Genomic DNA, 21,086 nt, shown 5'->3' on the forward strand with positions numbered 1-21,086 from the left:
ATAGTTTTGAAAATTAGATGCCAATTCATCCTCCAGGAACCCGTCCAAACCGTGCCTCTGTTGGAAAATTTCTCCAGCCCAAGGACGGAAGACAGGCCCTCCTTCACTCTCCCCACAACTGCTGGGGCAGCTCTTCTGGCCCCTCTCAGACGACCCCTGGCATTGCATTTCTTTTCCTACAAACACCTGCCTCGACTTCCCCAAATGTACCAGGAACCCCTTCAGGGCAGGGTCACGTCTTAACTGGTGTCTGGCTCCTTCCCTCAGCCCCCATCACTGGGCCTTGGGCCAACCGGGCACTCAGCAAATCCGTGCTGACTGCTTTCTGAAAAAGCCTCCCCAGGAGAGATCGCGGCTCTGTGTAGAGACAGCGGGACTGATGGTGGTCAGCAAGGTGGTGGCGAGCCAGCTCGGGCTGGGCTGTCCACCGGGCAGGCGCCTCCTTGCAGCCTCTCCCAAAAGGACACTCGAGTGGGATGAGCGAGCCAGGCGATGGTGGCCTCAGCCTGAGCTAGGCACAGACTAATGGGGGGAGGGGCTGTCGGAGGCCGGTTGCCATGGACACGGGATGAGTGAGCTCTGGGGAGAGGAGTGCACTGTGTTCATGCAAAACCTTCTCTTCTTCCAAACCCCAGGCCCGAGGACGAGGACGGGCTCTTCCTTTGTTTTGGAAACTCCCTCCAGGGTCCCAGAGAGTCAGGGTCTGGACAATAAGAAAGGGAGCCCCAAGGCTAGGGGGCCTGTCCTCATAGGGATGGGCTGGGTGGAGCCAGAGAGGCTCAGAGCCTGCCTCCCTCCCTCCCTCCTGGACTCGGAGTCAGGAGATCCGGGTGACCCTCCCTGTCCAGCTGCCTGATCACCCTGGGCCTCATTTCCTCATCTCTGAGGTGGGGATAGTCACAGGACCACCACAGAAGGAGGGGTGAGGGAGTGGGACCCGGAAGCTCTCCTTCCTTGGTCCCCCTTCCAGGCTGCCACCTGGGACCTCAGCAGGGACAGCACAGACCAGGCCAGGAATTTAGAGTTGGGGAGTGGAGGGTTTCCTATGCTTGCTTATTCATTTGCCATTGATTTTAATTAACTTCCTCCTTGGGGCTTGCAGACAGACAGGAGGTACCAGATACTGAAGGCGAATCTTCAGATCAATGGTGATATGGTCGCCAGCACTGAAATCCTGTGGTCCTGCCCTGGCTGGAGGAGCTCCAGATGGAATGGGAGATGGACGGATGGAAGATAAGAACAGCTCCTTCCAGAGAGAACATGATACTCTGTAGGGGAGGTGGAGAGTGTTCAGGGAAAGGAGAAGTCAGGAAGGACTTCCTGGAAGAGGTGGAATTTAAAGATGGGCATGATTTTGGCAGGTAGAAATGCTGGGACTGGGGTGTGCCAGGCATCCCTGACAGAGAACAGGAAACGCAACGGCCAGGTGGTGGGCTTCTCCAGGGCCAGGATAGGCTCAAAAGGAAGGCTCCAGACTCAGGCATCTAGGGGACGAGGGGCTGGTCTGGCTTGGATGTGCTCTGCACTATTTCTCTCTGGCAGGTAATTGCTTCTGATCTGTGGCAGAGATGAAGCAAAGTGGGTGAATACAGTTCCTGACAGTTCGTTTGCTGGGATGCAAAACGCATCTTCATCCACTCCATGACGTCAGTGCTCTCTCTCTGTCCTTCTTTCGGTCTCTGTGCCTTTGTCTTTGACTTCATCTCTTTGTGCCTCTCTTGTTGATGGTTCAAAAAAAAGCTCTCTCTCTGCCTTTGCTTCTCTTGTCTTTCTTTCCCTCTCTTGTGTGTCTTTGTGTCCCTGTGTGTTTTGAGTCTTCTTGGGTTTGTCTCTTGATCCCTATTTCTGTTTTGGTCGGTTTCTCTCACTCTCCAGTCTCTGCACATGTCTATCCATCTGTCTCTGGGTCTCTGCCTCTGTCTCTGTCTATCACGTCCCCTCAGAGTCTGGCCTCAAGGTGTATCCCTCAGGTTCCCTCACCAGGGCTGGAATCTCAGTCCCTGCTCAGGCCCATGGCATCTGATCTCAGAGCCTAGGTGGGGGGCTGGGCTGCCAGCTTTGCTTGGACTCCATGTGGACCCCAGGAGTAACTGAGGCAGGGGCGGCCCGGCCCCTCCTTCCTGTATGGAGATCACCGGACAGACAGCTTCTCCCAGCCTCTGCCGCCACTCCTGGACCAGCGAGCGGAAATCATCCTGGCCCCATCCGTGGGGCCGGCCTCCACCCCGTGATGGACAAGAGGCCTGGGGAGAGGACTGCTGAGCTGAGTGGAATCAGCACTGTTATCTCCGAGGGCTTTATTGGAGTCAGATAGGGCAGGCGGGCCCAGATTTATTCACTTCACCAGGTCCCCAAAGGCCGAGAAATCTAGAGTGGGCAGAATTAAGCTGCAGGTCCACACGGCGAGGCAGGTGAGCGGCTGGAGAGGGGTGTGCTGTATTGCACGTGGCGAGAGTTCTGCAGTCATCTGCTCAGCTGAAGCCGGGCTGCCTGGGGGTGGGGCCTGTTTCCCCAGTTTAGCTCAGATGGGGGATTGCAGGGTTGGCAGGGGGCAAGGAGTCCCAAGACCTTATCTTGCAGCTGGAGTCACCCAATCAGCTGAGGCTGTCATCGGGTTGGGACAAATTAGAAGCGATAGCCATGCCCCTGACCTCTGTGGTGTGGCTAATGAGGGCCTCCTGCTCTTGGAAAATCAACCCCCAGGCCAGCGAAGATGCCCAGGACAGGCAAGAGGGCTGCAGGGGGCAGGGGTAGGGCGCAGCAGTGGGGACAACGGTGGCTCCTGGAAGCTCAGGGCTTCTATTCTGGGGGTGGCCCCTCCCTTCACACACGCCAGCACCGAGCTAGCCCTTCACCAAGGGCTCCGAAGGTCACGACAAATTAGTAACGCATGGGCTTCTCTTTCAAAACACAGCCACGCAAGACATGGCCAGGCCTCTGTTTCCCTGAGACTTGGGAAAAGGGAAAAGTTTCCCGAACACCATGGGGATTTCTCATTCTGCGCACCCCGACATTCCCATGTAAATTATCTGCCTTAGTTTCCTCTTCTGTAAAATGGGACGACAGTAGTACCCCCAGCACAGGTGTCGGGGGATTACACAAATGCACAGAGCCTGGCATGGGCTGCGGTCCATGGCAGCTGAAGCCTGAGACCTGCCTCTTTCACCTGCACAGACCAACAGGCAAGTGGCACCCAGGCCCTCAACTGAGCCTGGAAGAACGGTGGCCGCATAGAAGACTGACTGTCAGTGTTTGCCCAAGCGGGGCTCACAGTGGGCTCGGGCAACTCAGCACCACCACCCCCTCTCCTGCCCCCAGTGGGATGGATGGCATTCCCATCCCTAAACGGCTAGTGGGAGCCACAGACAGGATTGTCCAGCTATGACTTGTTTTTGTTTATTTATTTTTTGGACCCAAACAGCAGACCTACACCATGAAGACCGGGGTCAATGGCCTTCAGGGTGCCGGGCTGGACACACAGCACCCTCCTCAGGTGGTTCAAAAGCAGCCTCTCCTCCCTCCTCTCTGAGCAGTCCTGTCTGGTTCACATCTGTGTGTGTATTTGGTGGTTTCTATTATATTTATGCATTAAAAAAGCCCAGGTACTTCCAGCTGCCCAGGACTCTAGAACCCATGCAGTGTGTAAGACGAACTGAGACAGGGAAGGTGATAATGAAGCATTAGGGACAATCCTGGGGACAGGACCGTGAAAGGAAGACTCAGGAAGTTCATAAGCGCTTAGTGACCGGTTACCACAAACACAGGGCACGGGGTGGGGGGAGGGGGATGGCATTTCACTGGCAGCACATACCCAGAGTGTGTGTATGTGTGTGTGTGTGTGAGTGAGTGAGTGAGTGAGACGGGGCCACTGCTGAAATGGGGCTGGTCTTTCTGGTAGACGCAGCCTCAATGTACAGTCTGGGAGCTGCTTGCCTGTCAGAAATTCCTCCATAAAGTCTCATCCCCTTGGATTTGGAACCATGAGATATGAAAGCTGGAAGAGAACGGACTCTCTGTCTCAGTCCTCGTCATCCCCATCCTTCTCATGGGGAAACCAAGGTCCAGAGAGGAAGAAGGACTTTAAAAAACTAAAGTTTTCCTGCCCGGGGATCCCCTATGAAAACACAGGAGCTCTGCAAGGCCCTGGGGGCGACAGTGGTGGGTCACCTCCACAGAAGGCACAGAACCACCGTGGGCGGGATTTGTGGGGTCAGGGGAGGAGAAAGGACGCCCAGGTGTGCCATGGTCAGGCTCCTGTCTCCCACTGGTCAGGTGAAGGGTCAGTGAGTGAGGTGGGCTGGATATGAGAAGCCTTCACTTCCACAGAGACGTGCACCCACTGTTTTTGCAACAGGTGTCCCTGTTGGTCTAACTTCTAGTCTCTCTCTTTCACTGGGATGTGGAAACAAGAGCTATTTCACTTTCTCCTTAATAACCCAGCAAGGGTGATGATCAAAGAGCGTGAGAGACAACAGGGAGGGGTGGGGACTGCAGCGAACCAGAGACTGCAAGGCCTGTGTGAAGGGGGAAGCTGCCACTTAGCCTGTCCAATTTTTCCAGGGAGGGGCAGTATGCCAGACCTTCTGATTTTCAAAAAAGAAGACAGAACTCCATATTCTTTTTTTTTTTTTTTTTTTTTGCGGTACGCGGGCCTCTCACTGTTGTGGCCTCTCCCGTTGCGGAGCACAGGCTCCGGACGCGCAGGCTCAGCGGCCATGGCTCACGGGCCCAGCCGCTCCGCAGCATGTGGGATCTTCCCGGACCGGGGCACGAACCCGTGTCCCCTGCATCGGCAGGCGGACTCTCAACCACTGCGCCACCAGGGAAGCCCCTCCATATTCTTTTTAATGAACATTCTCTACCTTTAAAAAAGTTGTCAATGAATTTAAAGCAGTGAGTCGGATCGAGTCACTGTTCCATCAGTTTGCGACCTGTAATGCCGGCAAACGTCCAACCCACCCAGGACAGATGGCGTCCCACCTCCAAACGATGAAGCCCTCCTGCTCTACACTGCCTCCTCCTCCAAGCCTCGGCCAGCCTGCCCCCCGCCTGCCCCCTACAACACACACTCCCAGCTGCTCTGAAGGCTGCAGGGAGTTCATGTACCACGTCCAGCCTGGTGTGATAGAAACGGCAAGTCCTGAGTCTGCTGGGGAAACACTGGGGGTGAGTAGGGAGTGGGGGAGAGGGCAGCTGAGCGCCCCGAGGAGCTTCCAAAACACTCATGTCTCAGGAACAGAGAAAGAAGGAAGGCGGCATAGCACCAACCGGCTCTGGGCAGTGAGCAATCCTGTCTGAAAATAAAACATTTTACAATCCACAACCGTGGCTCATTAAGAATGAATGGATGTACTGGTATAAATAGCATGCTGCGTTAAGAAGTCAGGAAACAGCATATGCGTTTGATGGAAAAACGGCTGCCGCGAAACTGCTGATTAGCTCAGTCGGCTGCAGCTCTGTGCTAACGAGACAGAGGTCTCGGGTTCAAAGCCATGTGGCTTTCTCAATCTTGGGCCATAGACTGTGTCCCCATCCCCCCAGCCCTGGTCACAACATGGGGTCATAACTCTGGATACATAGTAACAAGCCCCATAGTAAGCTTCCCCCAGTTTCTGAGCCATGGTATCCCTACTATAATATCCAGCCGCTGCTTGAATGCTCCCAGTGACAGGGAGCTCACTACCCTGTAGGATACAAAACACCCAATTCTGTGATTCAGTGGTTATTGAGCAAGAGATACAAATTTCTCCCTGCTGTCCCAGCTCTGCTTTTGGGGAAAGCAGCCGCAATTGGGCGTAACGGGCCACACCATCTCTAATGTCTGACAGGTTACAGGCTTGATGCATAAAGGGCATCCTGAGCAGGAGGGAGTTGGGCCAATCATGTCCTCCCCAAGTGTGGACATGGGTCCTGAGAGTGGGGGCAGAGGCTGAGACTGAAGGGCATGCAGACTTGCAGCTGAGTACCAGCTGCTGGACGGGCAGAGGCTGGGGAATGGAGCTGATCCAAGAGTTCCCTGAGAAGCAGAAGAAGATGCTGCCATATCCCTCCATCCCCACAGGCCTCGAAAGCCTAACTCTCCATCCCTGCTTCTGGCAGAACTTCCTCAGCAGCCTGGCAACCGAAAACCCTTGAACCAAGTCCGAAAGGGGAAAGCCAGTGTGTGTGGCAATTTGGGCAAGAGCTTTACTCCGAGCTACACTCAGAGGGGAGGAGAGTGGGCTGGGATTCAGAAGCCTGGATCCCAGGCCCTCTTAGCTGCAGCCTATGTGACCTTGGGCAGACATCCCACCCCTCATCCATCACTTAGAGTCAATTTCACGTCCTTAGCTGCCCCATAGGCTGTTCTGAGCATCAGATGAGATAATGGCTGAGAGTCAAGGAGCTCTGGCTGAGGCCAATGCAGTACCAATGACTCGGCTTCTCCAGGGGGACAGGAGATGGCGGCGTAGGGGCGGGAAGGCTGGCTGAGGGTTCATTCCAGAAGGGCGGCCCCAGGAAAACATTTGCAGCTGAGCTGAACCAGACTGCTTAACCCAAACAACCTCGAAGCTTGCTTTCACTGGACTGCAAACAGAACCACAGTGCAGGATTTAAAAAAAATTTTTGTATAAAACCTAGTGAACCAATAAAGTGATAATGAAACTCTGATTTTTCTTAAAACAACCCAGCTGGAAAAAATCCAAAACCTCAAAGTACTTTTCCAGAACAGACCTTGAAGTGACCAGTGTGTCATTCTGTTCAGTTCCACCCAGGAAGCCTGTGCTCTGCTCAGGGGGATGACGGAGGGTGGGAGGAGGGAGGGTTCCTGTGGAGGGTCCTGGGGAGGGATTGCACCCGGGCCTCAGTGGGGAGGGGAAAGGGAGTTTGCCTCGTGGCTACTGGGCGCTCAGGGCACCTGCCTGTGCTCAGCTGGGGCTTTTTGGGGTCTAGCGGGCCGGGCAGAATGGAAAGGCCTCCCTGGTCTGGCCAGTCCACAGGGCAGTGACGAAAGCTTTAGATGGCGATGGGCCCCCGGTCCCCAACCCCTGCCTGGCCCCAGGCTCCCTAATAGAGGTGAATACAGCAAAGCCTCACAGATCCAGGAGTCGGTCTCCTAGGAACCTCGGCTCTCTGGCTCCCATCTGAGAAAAGGACACACATCCTAAAATACCCCCGGAGCACTGTATGGACCCGAGACTTGGGGCTTCAGCGCTGCCCCCATCCCATCCCAGGTGTACAGCCACAGCTGGGAAAGGCGGGGCAGGCCAGCCACAGAGCAGACCCAGGGCAGTGCTATCTCCCAGTCACAGCACTGGAGGCTGAAGAAAATAAGCGCCATCACATTAAGTGTCCTCGGCCTTGGAGGCAGAGAAGCACAAAATCCTATCTGAGAAAAACTGCCACATGTAACGACTTCAGTCAGATCAATTCAGCTCTCCATCAATAGGGCATCAGGCTCCTCCAGCATAAGTACCAGCCTGCTTCTATGATAATGCAAGGCTGCAGAAGGGAAAAGCTTAATTTTCCAGCCTCCTCTTTCAACTTTCTTCTTTTCCTTATAGTGATGGCTGGAACTGTAGCAATCATCTTGTGACCATGAGGGAAAGAGCAAGAAATATCAAGACATCTGCCCTGACCTCACTGAGCTGCTGAACCAAAGCTGCAGTTGCCTCCTCTAAGCTTTCAAGTATATGAGAAGGGCTTCCCTGGTGGCACAGTGGTTAAGAATCTGCCTGCCAATGCAGGGGACACAGGTTCGAGCCCTGGTGTTAGAAGATCCCACATGCTGCGGAGCAACTAAGCCCATGCGCCACAACTACTGAGCCTGCGCTCTAGAGCCCACGAGCCACAACCACTGAAGCCCGCGTGCCTAGAGCCCGTGCTCCACAACAAGGGAAGCCACTGCGACGAGAAGCCTGCACACAGCAACAAAGAGTAGCCCCCGCTGGCTGCAACTAGAGAAAGCCCCTGTGCAGCAACAAAGACCCAACGCAGCCAAAAAAAGAAAAAAAGAAAAGTATATGAGAAAAAAATGTAATCTCTTATTACCCAAATATGCCAGATTAATATCCCTACACCCAGCAAATATCTTTCCACACACTGCCCGAGGGTGGGAATCCAGCTGAGAGGAAAGATGCCTGCAGAAGGGGTGGGTCCAACTTGAAAGAGATGAAGACCTAAGAGCCCACAGTACTGGTTCCACTATTTACACCTTATATTTCACAAGGGAACAAAGAGGCCTGGGAGTACACAAAAACTGACTATATTTATTGCTGCCATAAACTTGGAGCGACGACCTGCCAAGGGAAAGTAGCGTGGAGCACGCAGTCCAGTTGGATTGATTGGGTGGGAGGGTGGAGCCCTTTCCCCAGAGGCAGCCAGGTCAGACCCAGGGTCGTCACAGGAGGAACTCAGGTCACACTGTTTCCCTACCCCATCCTGGAGAAAGAATGAATGTCCTGCTATGAGCAAGCTTGTAGGGGGCCCACCAAGGGGTCTGCATGCAAATCCTGGACCAAAGTCAACACCCAGTGTCCACAGGAGAGAGAGCATAGCCAACTCAGGTAGTCAGCCTACCTGTCCTGTAGGCGCCACAGTATCTCTGAGTTTGACACAGAGGAAAGAAACACTTCTAATCTTTCTCTAATACGTTCACTGTGTTATTTCTAACATTTAGATCTTTAATCTGTCTGCAGTGTGTTTCTGGATACAGATGGAATGGGATGGAAATCTAATTATGCTAGCCCTGGTTGATAAATAAACCAGTTATTTTCCCATTGAACTGAAAAGCTACCTATGTTTAGCTTCCATACATCCTTAGGTCTATTATTTTTCTATTCTGTTCCACTTATCTATATAAATATTCTATTTATTCTGGTGACAATACTACACTGTTTCTCTTGACTATAGTAACTTTAAAAAAAAATTGAAGTACAGCCGATTTACAATGTTTTATGTGTACAGCAAACTGATTCAGTTATACACACACACACACACACACACACTCTTTTTCAGATTCTTTTCCATTATAGGTTATTACAAGATATCAAATATAGTTTCCTATGCTATACAGTAGGTCCTTGTTTATCTAGTTTACATACAGTAGTGTGTATTTGTTAAACCCAAATCCCCAATTTATCCCTCCCCTCCTTTTCCCCTTTGGCAACTATAAGTTTGTTTTCTATGTCTGTGAGTCTATTTCTGTTTTGTAAATAAGTTCATTTGTATCATTTTTTAAGATTCCACATATAAGTGATATCATATGATATTTATCTTTGTCTGACTTACTTCACTTAGTATGATAACCTCTAAGTCCATCCATGTTGCTGCAAATGGCATTATTTCATTATTCTTTTTTATGGCTGAGTATTATTCCGTTGTGTGTCCTTTGATAAGATTCTATAATTTTCTCCATGTTTGACCTATAATTCTTTTTTAAAATTTGTTTCTGGGCATTTTACAATTTTTGTTGCAATTATGAATGGATTTTTCCAGTTCTAATTAGTCAGTATAGAGTAAAACTGTTGATTTTTTGGTGTGAACTATTGATTTACTTTGTGTCCTGTCACTTCCCAAATTCTCTTATTAATCCTGGTGGGTTGTTTTAGTAGACCCTCTTGGGTTTTCTTGGTATACAACTACATCACCTGCAAATAAGAGAATTTTTTCTTTTCCAATAGTGACAGATTATTTTATTTTCTTGCCTTGTTACATTAGCTAAATACTACAGAATACTGTTGAATGATGGTATTCTTCACTTGTGTTTTGATAGAACATGGCTTCAGTGCTTTATCAGTTAATATGATATTTGGTGTTACATTTCTGTTTTTGGGTAATTTCATCCTATTTAAGTATTTCCTTTTATTCTCATACTACTTAAACTTTTTATTTAACAGATTTTTTTTAACCTTGTAGAAGAAGACATTTCAAAGCAAGATATGAAACTTATGAGCCACAAAGCAAAAGAAAGACATACTTGACTTCACAAAAATGAAAAGAAATTGTTTTTAACTGGCGAAATACTATAAGTAAACACTAAAGTTAAACAAAATATAGTCAAGGAGAAAACGGTTTGCAACCCATTTAATACCCCTAAGGAGCATCTACAAATCAGTAAGAGAAAATAAACAATATAATAAAAAATGAGCAATGAGTTTAAACAGGCAAGTTTTAAAAGAGGAAGCTTAAATAATCAATAAATAATAAGACATGAAGAGACGTTCAAATGTACAAATTAGAAAAATGAAATATCATTTTTCTTCTAGCCTACTGGCCAAAATGATAAACACCAAAAATATTCATGGCAGGCAAGGATGCAGGTATAGATAAGTATAAAAAACTATAACAGGGCTTCCCTCCTGGCGCAGTGGTTGAGAGTCCACCTGCCGATGCAGGGGACACGGGTTCGTGCCCTGGTTCGGGAAGATCCCACATGCCGCGGAGCGGCTGGGCCCGTGAGCCATGGCCGCTGAGCCTGCGCATCCGGAGCCTGTGCTCTGCAACAGGAGAGGCCACAACAGTGAGAGGTCCGTGTACCGCAAACAAACAAACAAACAAACAAAAAACTATAGGGCTTCCCTGGTGGCGCAGTGGTTGGGAGTCCACCTGCTGATGCAGGGGACACGGGTTCGTGCCCCAGTCTGGGAAGATCCCACATGCCGCAGAGTGGCTGGGCCCGTGAGCCATGGCCGCTGGGCCTGCGCGTCCGGAGCCTGTGCTCCGCAACGGGAGAGGCCACGGCAGTGAGAGGCCCGCGTACCGACAAAAAAAAAAACCAAAACAAAAAACTATAACATTTTCAGAATATAGTTTGGTAATGTCTATTGAAATTTAAAACACACAACCTGTTTTTGGAAACCTGCCCTACGGAAATAGAAGCATCATATACATATAAGGATGTTTCAGTACTGTCTGCAGTGGCAAAAAGCCGGAAATCATTTGAATGTCCATCAATAGGTGAATAATTAAATCACAATATATGATATGATGGGATTTTACTCAGTCATTAAAAAGAATAAAGTAAAATCTATATATCTATTGACCTGGAGGGATGCCCATGATATTCTTTTAAGTGAAAAAAAGCAACATGCAGAGTTATGGGTAAGAGGCTATTTTTGTTGTTAAAATAAAAACAAAAGAAAACATAACCCTGTATCAAGTATACGTTGGTAGGAATAGGGAGAAAGGGGTTTGGAGATGATGGCAGGAGAGATTTTAATTCTTCATAGACTTTTGAATTGTTTAACTTGTTAAAAATTCATCAGGTATGCTCACGTAATTAAAAATTAACCAAGACAATTTAAAGGAGGAAGAAAAGGGACCTGCCCCCAAAACATCAATACATTTCACTTGATTGCTCTGTGGCCTGCAAAGTTCTTGGCTTCTATCTATTGATTCCCCTTCCTGTTCCAAGTGAAGTGAGCTGGGATGGTGCGGGAGAAGCTGGGAGACACAGGTGTCCCTGCCCAAGAGGGAGCGAGGGAGAGAAGAAGGTGGTGGGGAGAGAGAGAGAGTGAAAGAAAGAGGAGAGAGTGTGGCAGAGGCCGGTGACGGGGGGTGGTCAGAGAGAGGGAGCTGGTGTCAGGATCAGCTTCCACATCAGGGAGCAGGGACTGTGCGGCTGGCCCTGGAGACAGGGACGCGGGAGGAGAGCTGCCTCAGGAGAGCAAGGTGGTTTTCACAGCCTCCTGGGCTGTCCACCAGACCCCTGACACAGGGGAGCCTGAGGTCCTAATGAAAATCCCTCCATAGGCCTTTCAAACATCCCGGAGCAGGTGGGTAGTTCATTCCTTCATTCTTCCACTCAATCACCTAATAAGCATCTACCTTGTGCCTCTCCCATGCTATGTGCTGAGGAATCGGCCTGTTCAGGACAGGCACGGCCCTGCCTGCAGATAGCTTCCAGCGTGGTTGGGGGAGCCCACACCCCAGTGCTGGTCACTCTGTTTCTGTCTGGCCTAAGCTCAGTTGGGGCTGAATGGGGTGCTACGAGGGCCAGGCTTAGCAGACAGGCTCTGATCTGGACCACAGACCGCAGCTCTGACCCTAGCCTGCTGCCTGGCACCCCGCACCACTGATGATGGGGCTGCAGATGGTGGGGGAAGCCACTTTCCAGCGGCCTCATGCTCTGGGGGCCTGGGGGGCTTCCAACCCAGTCTGCAGAGGGAGGCCGAGTTCACACCGGGGTCGGGGGGCCTCCACATTGCCTGGCCCGGCCTCACTGCAAAGTCAGTTAACAACGGCGCCAACTCCAAGTGTGTGGGCTGCGGGCCTCCTTGCCCACGTAATTAAAAGGGCATCTGTGTGTCTGCGTGGCTGAGGAGGAGACGAGAGAAGGTCCTGCCCTTCCCTAGGGATGTGTGTGCGTGTGTGCGTGCACGCACGCGTGCTCACATGTGCCGCACTGGTGCTGGAGCAGACAGGGCACTGAGGCTCCTTGGGGTGAGGCCTCAAGGTCTCTCCTCCTCAATCTACGGGAAACAACATTCTAGACCCGCCAGTGTCCCCCAGCTTCAGCCTCCACAGCTGTATCTCTTCCCTCGGTCTGAGGGACACAGATGCACCCCAACTGGGCTGGGGCAGGAGAAAGCCCCAGCGCTGAGGGTGGAAAAGGGACTCCCCTCCGGCCGGCCGCCCGCTGCCCCCTGACTGCCCAGGTTGCACCTGCACTTGCCGTGGTCCCCACCGAGGCTGCTCTGTGGCAGTGATGGCAGGGAAGGTGAACTCATGGGAATTAGAAGGGCAAACAGAGCCCAGGAGAACTAGGCGGGAAGGCTGGCTGCAAAAACCCGAGTGATGCCGAGAAAAAGTATCTGGAGAACAGACGTCAAGCTGTTAATGCCAGTTATGTCTGGAAGGGCTGACCTACGGGGGATTTTTACCTCTAAATCATATGACAACTTTCAAAACTGTATTAATAAACATGCCTTACTTTTGTAACAAGAAAACCAAAGTCCAAATGACATGAAGATAAATGCCAGGTCATAATCCAAACATGGAGGTGTTCGAGAGCCCCTCAGAAGCAGCTGCCATGTCTACTCTCTTGGGTCCATCGTCCCCAGTAACAGGATAAGCCCTCATCCCTCTGGCTGCCATGTCTCATGTAGGACCCTCAGACCCTGAGCCTTGGGCTGAAACTCCGACATTTCAGGGCAGAAGGAGCTAAAGCCCCAAGGGCAGGACCCCACCTTTTGGTTCCAGCTCTGCCACACCGAACTGAGAAAATCCCTCCTCTTTTCTGGGCCTCAGGCTACTCATCTATAAAATGGGGCTACAAAATACCTGTTCTGTCCACCTCCAGAGTCTGTTGTGAGACCAGGAACTTTGAAAATAAAATCACAAGCACTAAAGCATCATGCAAGCAGTGGAGAGCCGTCCACCACCCCAAGCACTGTTATCATGACCCATGGGGCACGTTCCCCTTTTGATGGTGGCCACTTAGGACACACCCACATCAGTGCAGTCACCACAAACACCAAGGGGCCCTGGGCACACCGTCACTTTGCTTGTTAAGACCAGGGAAGCCAGGAGTCCCCCTTCCTGAGACAGAGACAAGCACTGAGAAGACGTGGTACAGACCTGCCTTAGAAAGATGCATTTTCATACTTTGCAAAAAACCTCAACTGACATCACATTTCTGCACAGATCCATAGTGCTGTCCATGGCACTGCCGCCCCCAAATTAGTGCTTGCTGGTGAAACGGCCCCCCGGGGATCCTCCTGATGCAAGCAATCACCCTGCTGAGGACCAGCCACCCACGTGGTGCAGGCGGGGAGCCAAGGGCACAGAGAGGGACAAAGACCAGTGTAAGCCCCATGGAGGGGTGGTGGGCCCTGGCCTGGTGCGTGTGGCACTGCTCGGTTGGCTGATGGGTCAGATGTTGGTTGCCATCCCGGAGAGGGGGGCAGTGGGGACTTACCTCTCTCTCGGGCCCACGTGTAGACGCGGCTGCTCTCAGGACTTCTGGGCTCTTGCTCTGCTGGCTCCATGGGCAATGGTCGGAAGTGGGGGTGATCGGCCTGGCCGGGGGTCTTCAGGGGCAGGATGTACTTGGGGATCCCTTTGTAGAACCAGGCCCCCGACCTCTTCCAGACCTGGAGGGGGAGACATCTGCTCAGAGCCCAGGATGCAGAGCAGTCCTCCCTGTGCCCTGCTCCCAGCCGGCCCCGCCTCCCAGAAGGCGCCCAAGAGGCCACTGCAGTCCTCCGGCCTGTCCCTTCCCCTCTGGGCAAGAGGTCAGAGGAAGGGCTGGGCCGGCCACGGACTGGCACTGACCATGGTCTTGGAGAGCTTCTCGGGATGTGATTATCTCTGTGGGGAGCACAGACGGCCCGGAGTTTAGTGAGAGCCACAGATTAGAATTCAGAGCAGCGAGTGCAGTAAGGCTCCTGAACCCTTAACGCCTGCTTCCGAAAACGCCAAGTGCTCTGTGATCTCTCTCCTGATGAAGGAAGTGTGTTCAGGGTATTTATAAGACGAGTGGGAGCATGTGAAGGAAGGAGGCGACCTTTTCTGAGAAGAGGAAGCCTTGGTGGCTCAGAGCAGATGTGTGGGTTTGAATCCTGATCTGTCATCCCGCAGCCGGGAGATCTGGACGCATCAACCTTCGTGACCCTCAGTTTTATCATCGGTAGGTGGAAGGCAGGAACAGTGCCAGCTCCCAGGGAGGCCATGAGGGTCAGGCTTGCAAGTGAATGTAAATTCCCGTAGCCTGCTGCCAGGCACAGAGCAGCCACTCGACAGACAGGGTGCCCACTATCGGCACTGTCACCCTCCTCTGTCATCTGACAAACGTGCACAGCTTTACAACCAGGGGACCAAATCCCCTACTCAAAAGGGACAATTTAAAATCAAAAGGCCAATCATCAAAAAGTCTACAAACAATAAATGCTGGAGAGGGTGGAGAAAAGGGAACCCTCTTGCACTGTTGGTGGGAATGTAAATTGGTACAGCCACTATGGAGAACAGTATGGAGGTTCCTTAAAAAACTACAAATAGAACTACCATATGACCCAGCAATCCCACTACTGGGCATACATCCTGAGAAAACCATAATTCAAAAAGAGCCATGTACCACAACGTTCATTGCAGCTCTATTTACAATAGTCAGGACATGGAAGCTCTATTTACAATAGTCAGGACATGGAAGTCAGGACAAGTGTCCATCGACAGATGAATGGATAAAGAAGATGTGGCACATATATAGAATGGAATATTACTCATTCATAAAAAGAAACGATATTGAGTTATTTGTAGTGAGGTGGATGGACTTAGAGTCTGTCATACAGAGTGAAGTAAGAAAGAGAAAAAGAAATACCGTATTCTAACGCATATATATGGAATCTAAAAAAAAAAAATTGTACTGATGAACCTAGTTGCAGGGCAGGAATAAAGATGTAGACATAGAGAATGGACTTGAGGACACGGGGTGGGAGGGGGAAGCTGGGGCGAAGTGAGAGTAGTACTGACATATATACACTACCGAATGTAAAATATGTGGCTAGTGGGAAGCAGCAACATAGCACATCGAGATCAGCTCGGAGCTTTGTGACCACCTAGAGGGGTGGGATAGGGAGGGTGGGAGGGAGACGCAAGAGGGAGGGGATATGGGGATATATGTATTTGTATAGCTGATTCGCTTTGTTATACAGCAGAAACTGACACACCATTGTAAAGCAATTATACTCCAATAAAGATGTTAAAAAACCCAAATCAAATCAAAAGGCCAGAGTCTGCCCTGATTCTCTAGAGGACAGTGTTTCCCACTCCCCAACTCCTCTACAGCGACTGGATCTGCCAAAAAAAAAAAGAAAGAAAGAAAGAAAAGAAAAAAGAAGAGTTCTCCATCATGTCCCTCAAGAAGCACCAAGTTAAACCAAGCTCTGTTACTGCAGGACTTCTCAGAGCCTTTAATATACCAGTGTGCACAGGGCTCTCCAACAGAGCAAAAGGACAGACAGTGCTTCCCACTTGGAACCTACCCAGCAAGTTTTCCTAGAGGAACTCAACCTTAGTAATGGGTCTGCAGAACCTTAAGTGTAGCACTTACTGTTCCCTCGTGGAGTGAGGTGTATCTATTTCTCCAAGTAGATGGCAGTCACCTCCTTATGCTCCAGAGTGCCAGGCACAGGACCACTGAGTCCAAACACTGTCCTGGGCACGAGTCACTCAGCCCTCCCCACCAGCTTCCCTGTGCAGAAGGGCCTGCTTTTGTGTGTGGCTCTTGAATAATGTAGAGATGAATGCTTCTTGGAGCTGCCTTGGAAAACCCTTTCTGATCCTCTCGCAGTCCTCCTACGATATGTAGTTATTTCTTTGAATCAGTAATACATGCATATGATCTAAAATTCACAAAGTGCGAAATTAAAATGTCTCCTTTCCCATTCCCAGAGGCATCTGGTGATAACAGTTCCTTGAGGAAGCTCTATTATTATTCCCACTTTCCAGATGGGAAAACTGAGGCTCGGACAAGTTAAGCAACTTGCCCAAGGCCAGCCTACCATTCTATTGGCCTCTACTCCACACTGAAGCTTCCCAGAGTCTCATCCCAACAGTTTACAGATGTGAAGTAGGGGCTTGCTAGATTGTGGTTGAGCAGGGGGTAAATCCTCAGGGGGTCAGACATCACCATCATGGATGATGCTAAGTGTCTAGATGCCTAGAGGGCAGGGAAGTGCCATATAGGGAGAGGAAATAAACACAAACAGCCGCCACCAAGGCTACCCTGTCCTTATAGAGCTGCTGTGTGGCTCCTGAGACCAGGTGTCCAAGCCCAGGGCCATGGGGGGCTGGTGAGGGGCTCACTCGGCCTCCCTCTGCTAAGCGAAGGCCTGGGCATCCATTGGTGCTGGCTTTGCCTGCCCTCCCCTGGGCATCCCAGACTCCTGCCCCCAACATGTCTGGGCCTTGGGGGTACCAAGTGAAGCAAGCTCTCGAAAGCCATCTATGAATGGTGGGGTCTGGGTGGGCTTAGGAACCGCATTGCACTGCCTCTCTGACCCCCACCATGGATGTTGCTTTGCCTTTTTTCCCGAGAAATACATACATACCATGCAAAATTAGGACAATAACAAAAAAGCAAAATGAGGAAGGTCACACAGATAGAGACCTGCTTAACACTGTGTTGTGAATTTTCTTACACCCTTTCCTGGGCATATATACAATCCAGTTTTCCTCCCTCCCTCCCTCCCTCCTTTCCTTCCTTCCTTTTTGGAAGAATAGGGTCATGTAGATGCTATTATATGATACTTAACTATATATCACAGCAGTTGTACTGTGTTAATAAGTAACGGTCTCCACATGAAACTATGGTTCTATAGTTTGGATTTATTAAACTTAATTAAATCAACCCTCCACTGATGGGAGTTTAAATTGTTTCCAATTTTTCACTCTTCTGAACAGTGCTGCAAACATCATTGTGTCACACCCGTCATCAGACGGCTGTCGGTTACTGCCTTAGGAAATATTCCCAGGAGTGAAACTGCCAGGTCAAGGGATATGTATACATAGATGATGACGTATATTCTCAGACTGGCCTCAGGAAGAAAAGTCAAATCCCCAGCGGTGCACTAAGTGACTTCAGGACAGGGACCCCACATTACACTCTCAATTATGTTAAAATACACACACTATAAAATTTACCATCATAACCATTTCTAAGTGTACAGGTCAGTATGTTAAGTACACTCACATTGTTGGGTAGCCCATTTCCAGAACTCTTTTAATCTTGTAAAACTGAAACTTTACCCATTAAACAAGTCCCCATGCCCGTCTCCCCCAAACCCCGGTGACCACTGTTTTACTTTCTGTCTACGAATTAAGTGGAATTGTACAGTACTTGCCTTTTTGACGTACATACAGTATTTGTTATTTCACTGAGCATAATACCCTTAAGGTTCATCAACATGTGTCAGAACTTTCTTCCTTTTTTGAGGCTGAATAATATTCCATTTTATGTATACACCACATTTTCTTTATCCACTCATCCGCTGATGGGACACTGGGTTGCTTCCACCATTTGGCTGGTCCTTTATTTTTGTCTGTCTCTCTCACCGGAGTCTACCAGCTGGGAGGGAGGCCCAGGGCGTCTCTGCTCACCACTGGATCTTTAAGCTCCTAGCACACGCCTGACACACAGTAGGTGCTCCGTAAACACTGGCTGAATGACTGAATTGGCAGCCGTGGGTTGTTTGCTGGAGCGTGACCCAATCCATATAGTCTGTCGCCTTCCTGGGGAAGTGGCTGGAGGGTTTCACCCAAGTTCTTGTAAGTAATCAAGTGGATTTACCACTTCAGATTAAAAGGGGGATAAAGAGGGAGTGCCTAGCAGGGCGTGCCAAGGTGCACATCCCTGACCTTGAACTTCAGGGCACAAGGCAGCCATGTGCTCCCAGTCTTTCCTTGAGCACCAGTGAGACCCACAGCCCTGGCTGCCCCTGCCCACCCTGGCATATCACAGCCAGCGGGCCCCATGCCATCAGCTTCATTTCCTGTTGCAACAATCCACCTCCACCCCTACCACCCACTTAAAAAACACTGATCAGTCAAGTGCTTTTGGGAAACGGGATAAAGAGCACAAGATCCAAAGTATTAGGTTGAATTGCATGAAACTACTGATATTCAACCTTTTGTGTGTGTGTGTGTGTTCAACCATTTTTGACCTATAAAACCCCGTCAGTTTCATACAATTCACCCCGATATTTATGCGCAGCAGGGGCCATGGCCCCACGGGTCTGCCAGGCGTGCAGCGCCTCCCTGGGGTCCAGAAGGCAGGTGAGTTCATTGTAACGGGGCCTTGGTCTGTCTGTTTCTCTCGTGCTGGCGCTGCAGTCCAGGTGGAAGGCCGGATACTGCTGTGATGGGCAGAGACCAGACCAGACTGGCTGGTGATCCCGGACCAGCTGGAGGAGCAGCATTTTCTGAGTCCCCAAGGCAGAGGGACGAGAGCACACAGGTGCATCACTTGGTATGGGGGGCACACCGTGTAGAGGTGCATTCCAGACACTGTCGGGTGTTTTGGAAAATGCCTTCCACATGGGAGAGTCAAACTGGTGAGGCGAGGGGTGAGGGACTCCCAGTTCTGAGCAGCCATCTCCCCTCCCCCCACGCCAGTCCCCGCATGTCCTCAGACCTTCTCCCGCCTTGCTGCCCCCCCAACCCCGTAAAATGCAGTAGCTTTTAATCACGTGATTTCTGCTGTGGGCATCCAAGCCTATCATCCACAGCCTGGCATCAACACTTGACCCGTCCCCAAGAACAGCGGTGGGAAAAGCCCTCCGTGGAAATTAACCCCCAACCATCCTGTCTAGGGCCGCAGATGGGGAAAACCTTTGCTTTTTGGAGAAGCCGTGTGATTCTGCAAAGCCGCGTTCTGCTCCCCACGGGTGGTTCACTGTGATAAGGCCAGCAAAGCAGCTAGCCTTGAAAATGCCATTTAATGAGAAAAAACCCACACGGCCCCCATGGCACTGGCGGGAGGCCAGGGTGTGGGATGGCTTCAACCTTAAATCCTCCCCTCGCTCCGCCTCGCGCCCTGTGCTTCGCCTCTCGCGCTCTGTGCTCCGCCTCGCGCGCCCTGTGCTCCGCCTCAAGGTTTTCATTCCAATCTCACCTCGCTGCCAACCTGACAGCAGATACTGATGGATATTAGCCAAGCTGTTCCCAGGGAATTTTAATTACGATAACAATCGCTAATCATCGGCATTTCCTGAACGGCTGTGGCTGGAGAAGGTGGTAATTGGCAGAGACTGTTGGACAGAGGGCAGGTCTAGGGCCCTGGCCTCCAGGGAGGATGTGGGAGGGGCGGCCTAAGACCTCTGCCCCTGCTCACCACCGCTCTGCCTTCCGTGTGTTACCACCTCTCCCCACCTCCCACGCCACTCAGGAGTGCGCCTGCGTCAACTCAGGGGAGGCGACCACGCTCTCTGCTCCTCACCCCAGGGGTGGGAGTGGGGGGACAGTCTGGCCTTCGCACATGCTGTTCCTTGCACCTGGAGTGCCCTTCACCCTTGGCTCCATGAGGCAGGGACACTTCCCCCAGGAAGCCTTCAGTGCCACTTTGTGCATAGTCAGAGCAGCTCTGCTGCCCCGTGGCTCTGCTGACCCAGACCCTAACCCAGCTAAGAAGCTGTGAGCTCTTCCAGGGCAGGGCTGTGCCGGAGCCATCCCTGTATTCCCAGGACCCAGCTAGGAGGCTGTACGTGGCAGGAAGGTTGCTGACTGAGTGACTGAATGAACAAACCAAGTTGGCAAAGCAAAGGAACTGTCCCCGGCGGACAGAGCGTGGGACTCTGCCTTCAGGGGGACCATGTTCTGTTTGCTTAACAAGCTCCAGTCTTGAAAAGCCGTGGGAAATGGCCTGTTACTGAATGTCTCTTAAAGGGTCCACCCACCCTGGCAGGGAGACAGCATAGCTCTCCCTACCCAATTACCTGAACACACACACACATACACCCCCCCACACACACAAACACACACACAGTGCTGGCTTCCCAGGAGCTCTGACAGGCAAGCTAGACTCCACAACGTGGCAAATAAGACCCCAGAGCTCTGCCAGCTCCTGCCTCTCTCCCCAACACTGGGGATCAGCCAAACATAGCTGCTCCCACTCCCGGATCACACTAAGCTGTCCACGCCTCCAGGCCTTTGTACATGCTGATTCTTCTTCCTTCCCTGGGCTGGGAGAATGAAATCCAGCCTTTAGGAAATTACTTTTATCCAGAAGTTTCCACAGAACCATGCAGGTCTCCCACTGCAGTGCACACACATTGTCATGAACGCCTATTTACATGTCTGTTTCTTGCACCAGGTTGAAAGCACCATGACAGCAGGAGCCCCCCAGGCCCCCCAGCACCTGCTAGCACATGCTAGATGCCTGACAAATACCCATCAGCTGAGATTACTGAACACATATCCAAATTTCAAGGCTTTAAGTAACTCAGCTTACTTAACAGAAACACTGGCTCTTAGAGGGTGCTATGGACTGAACTGTGCCCATCCCCAAATTCATATATTGAAGCCATAAACCCCAGGGTGATGGTATTTGGAGATGGGGGTCTTTGGGAGGTAATTAGGTTTAGATGAGGTCATAAGGGTGGGGCCCTCAC

At 51.0% G+C, this 21,086-nt stretch overlaps 1 protein-coding gene across 5 annotated transcripts in view; it reads right to left on the reverse strand.

Annotated features, from left to right (window-relative positions):
- The window catches only part of RPH3AL (rabphilin 3A like (without C2 domains)), a 156,477-nt gene that overhangs the window by 11,652 nt on the left and 123,739 nt on the right, over nucleotides 1-21,086 (reverse strand). For all 5 annotated transcript variants that reach the window (XM_082603702.1, XM_082603699.1, XM_082603701.1 and 2 more), the window contains one exon: nucleotides 13,901-14,075. In XM_082603702.1, the coding sequence (XP_082459828.1) occupies nucleotides 13,901-14,075 (175 nt within the window). The remainder of the gene's footprint in view (nucleotides 1-13,900; nucleotides 14,076-21,086) is intronic.

Source organism: Mesoplodon mirus (assembly GCF_964341445.2).
Source record: "Mesoplodon mirus genome assembly, chromosome: 18".
In the NCBI taxonomy this organism is placed as follows: domain Eukaryota; kingdom Metazoa; phylum Chordata; class Mammalia; order Artiodactyla; family Ziphiidae; genus Mesoplodon; species Mesoplodon mirus.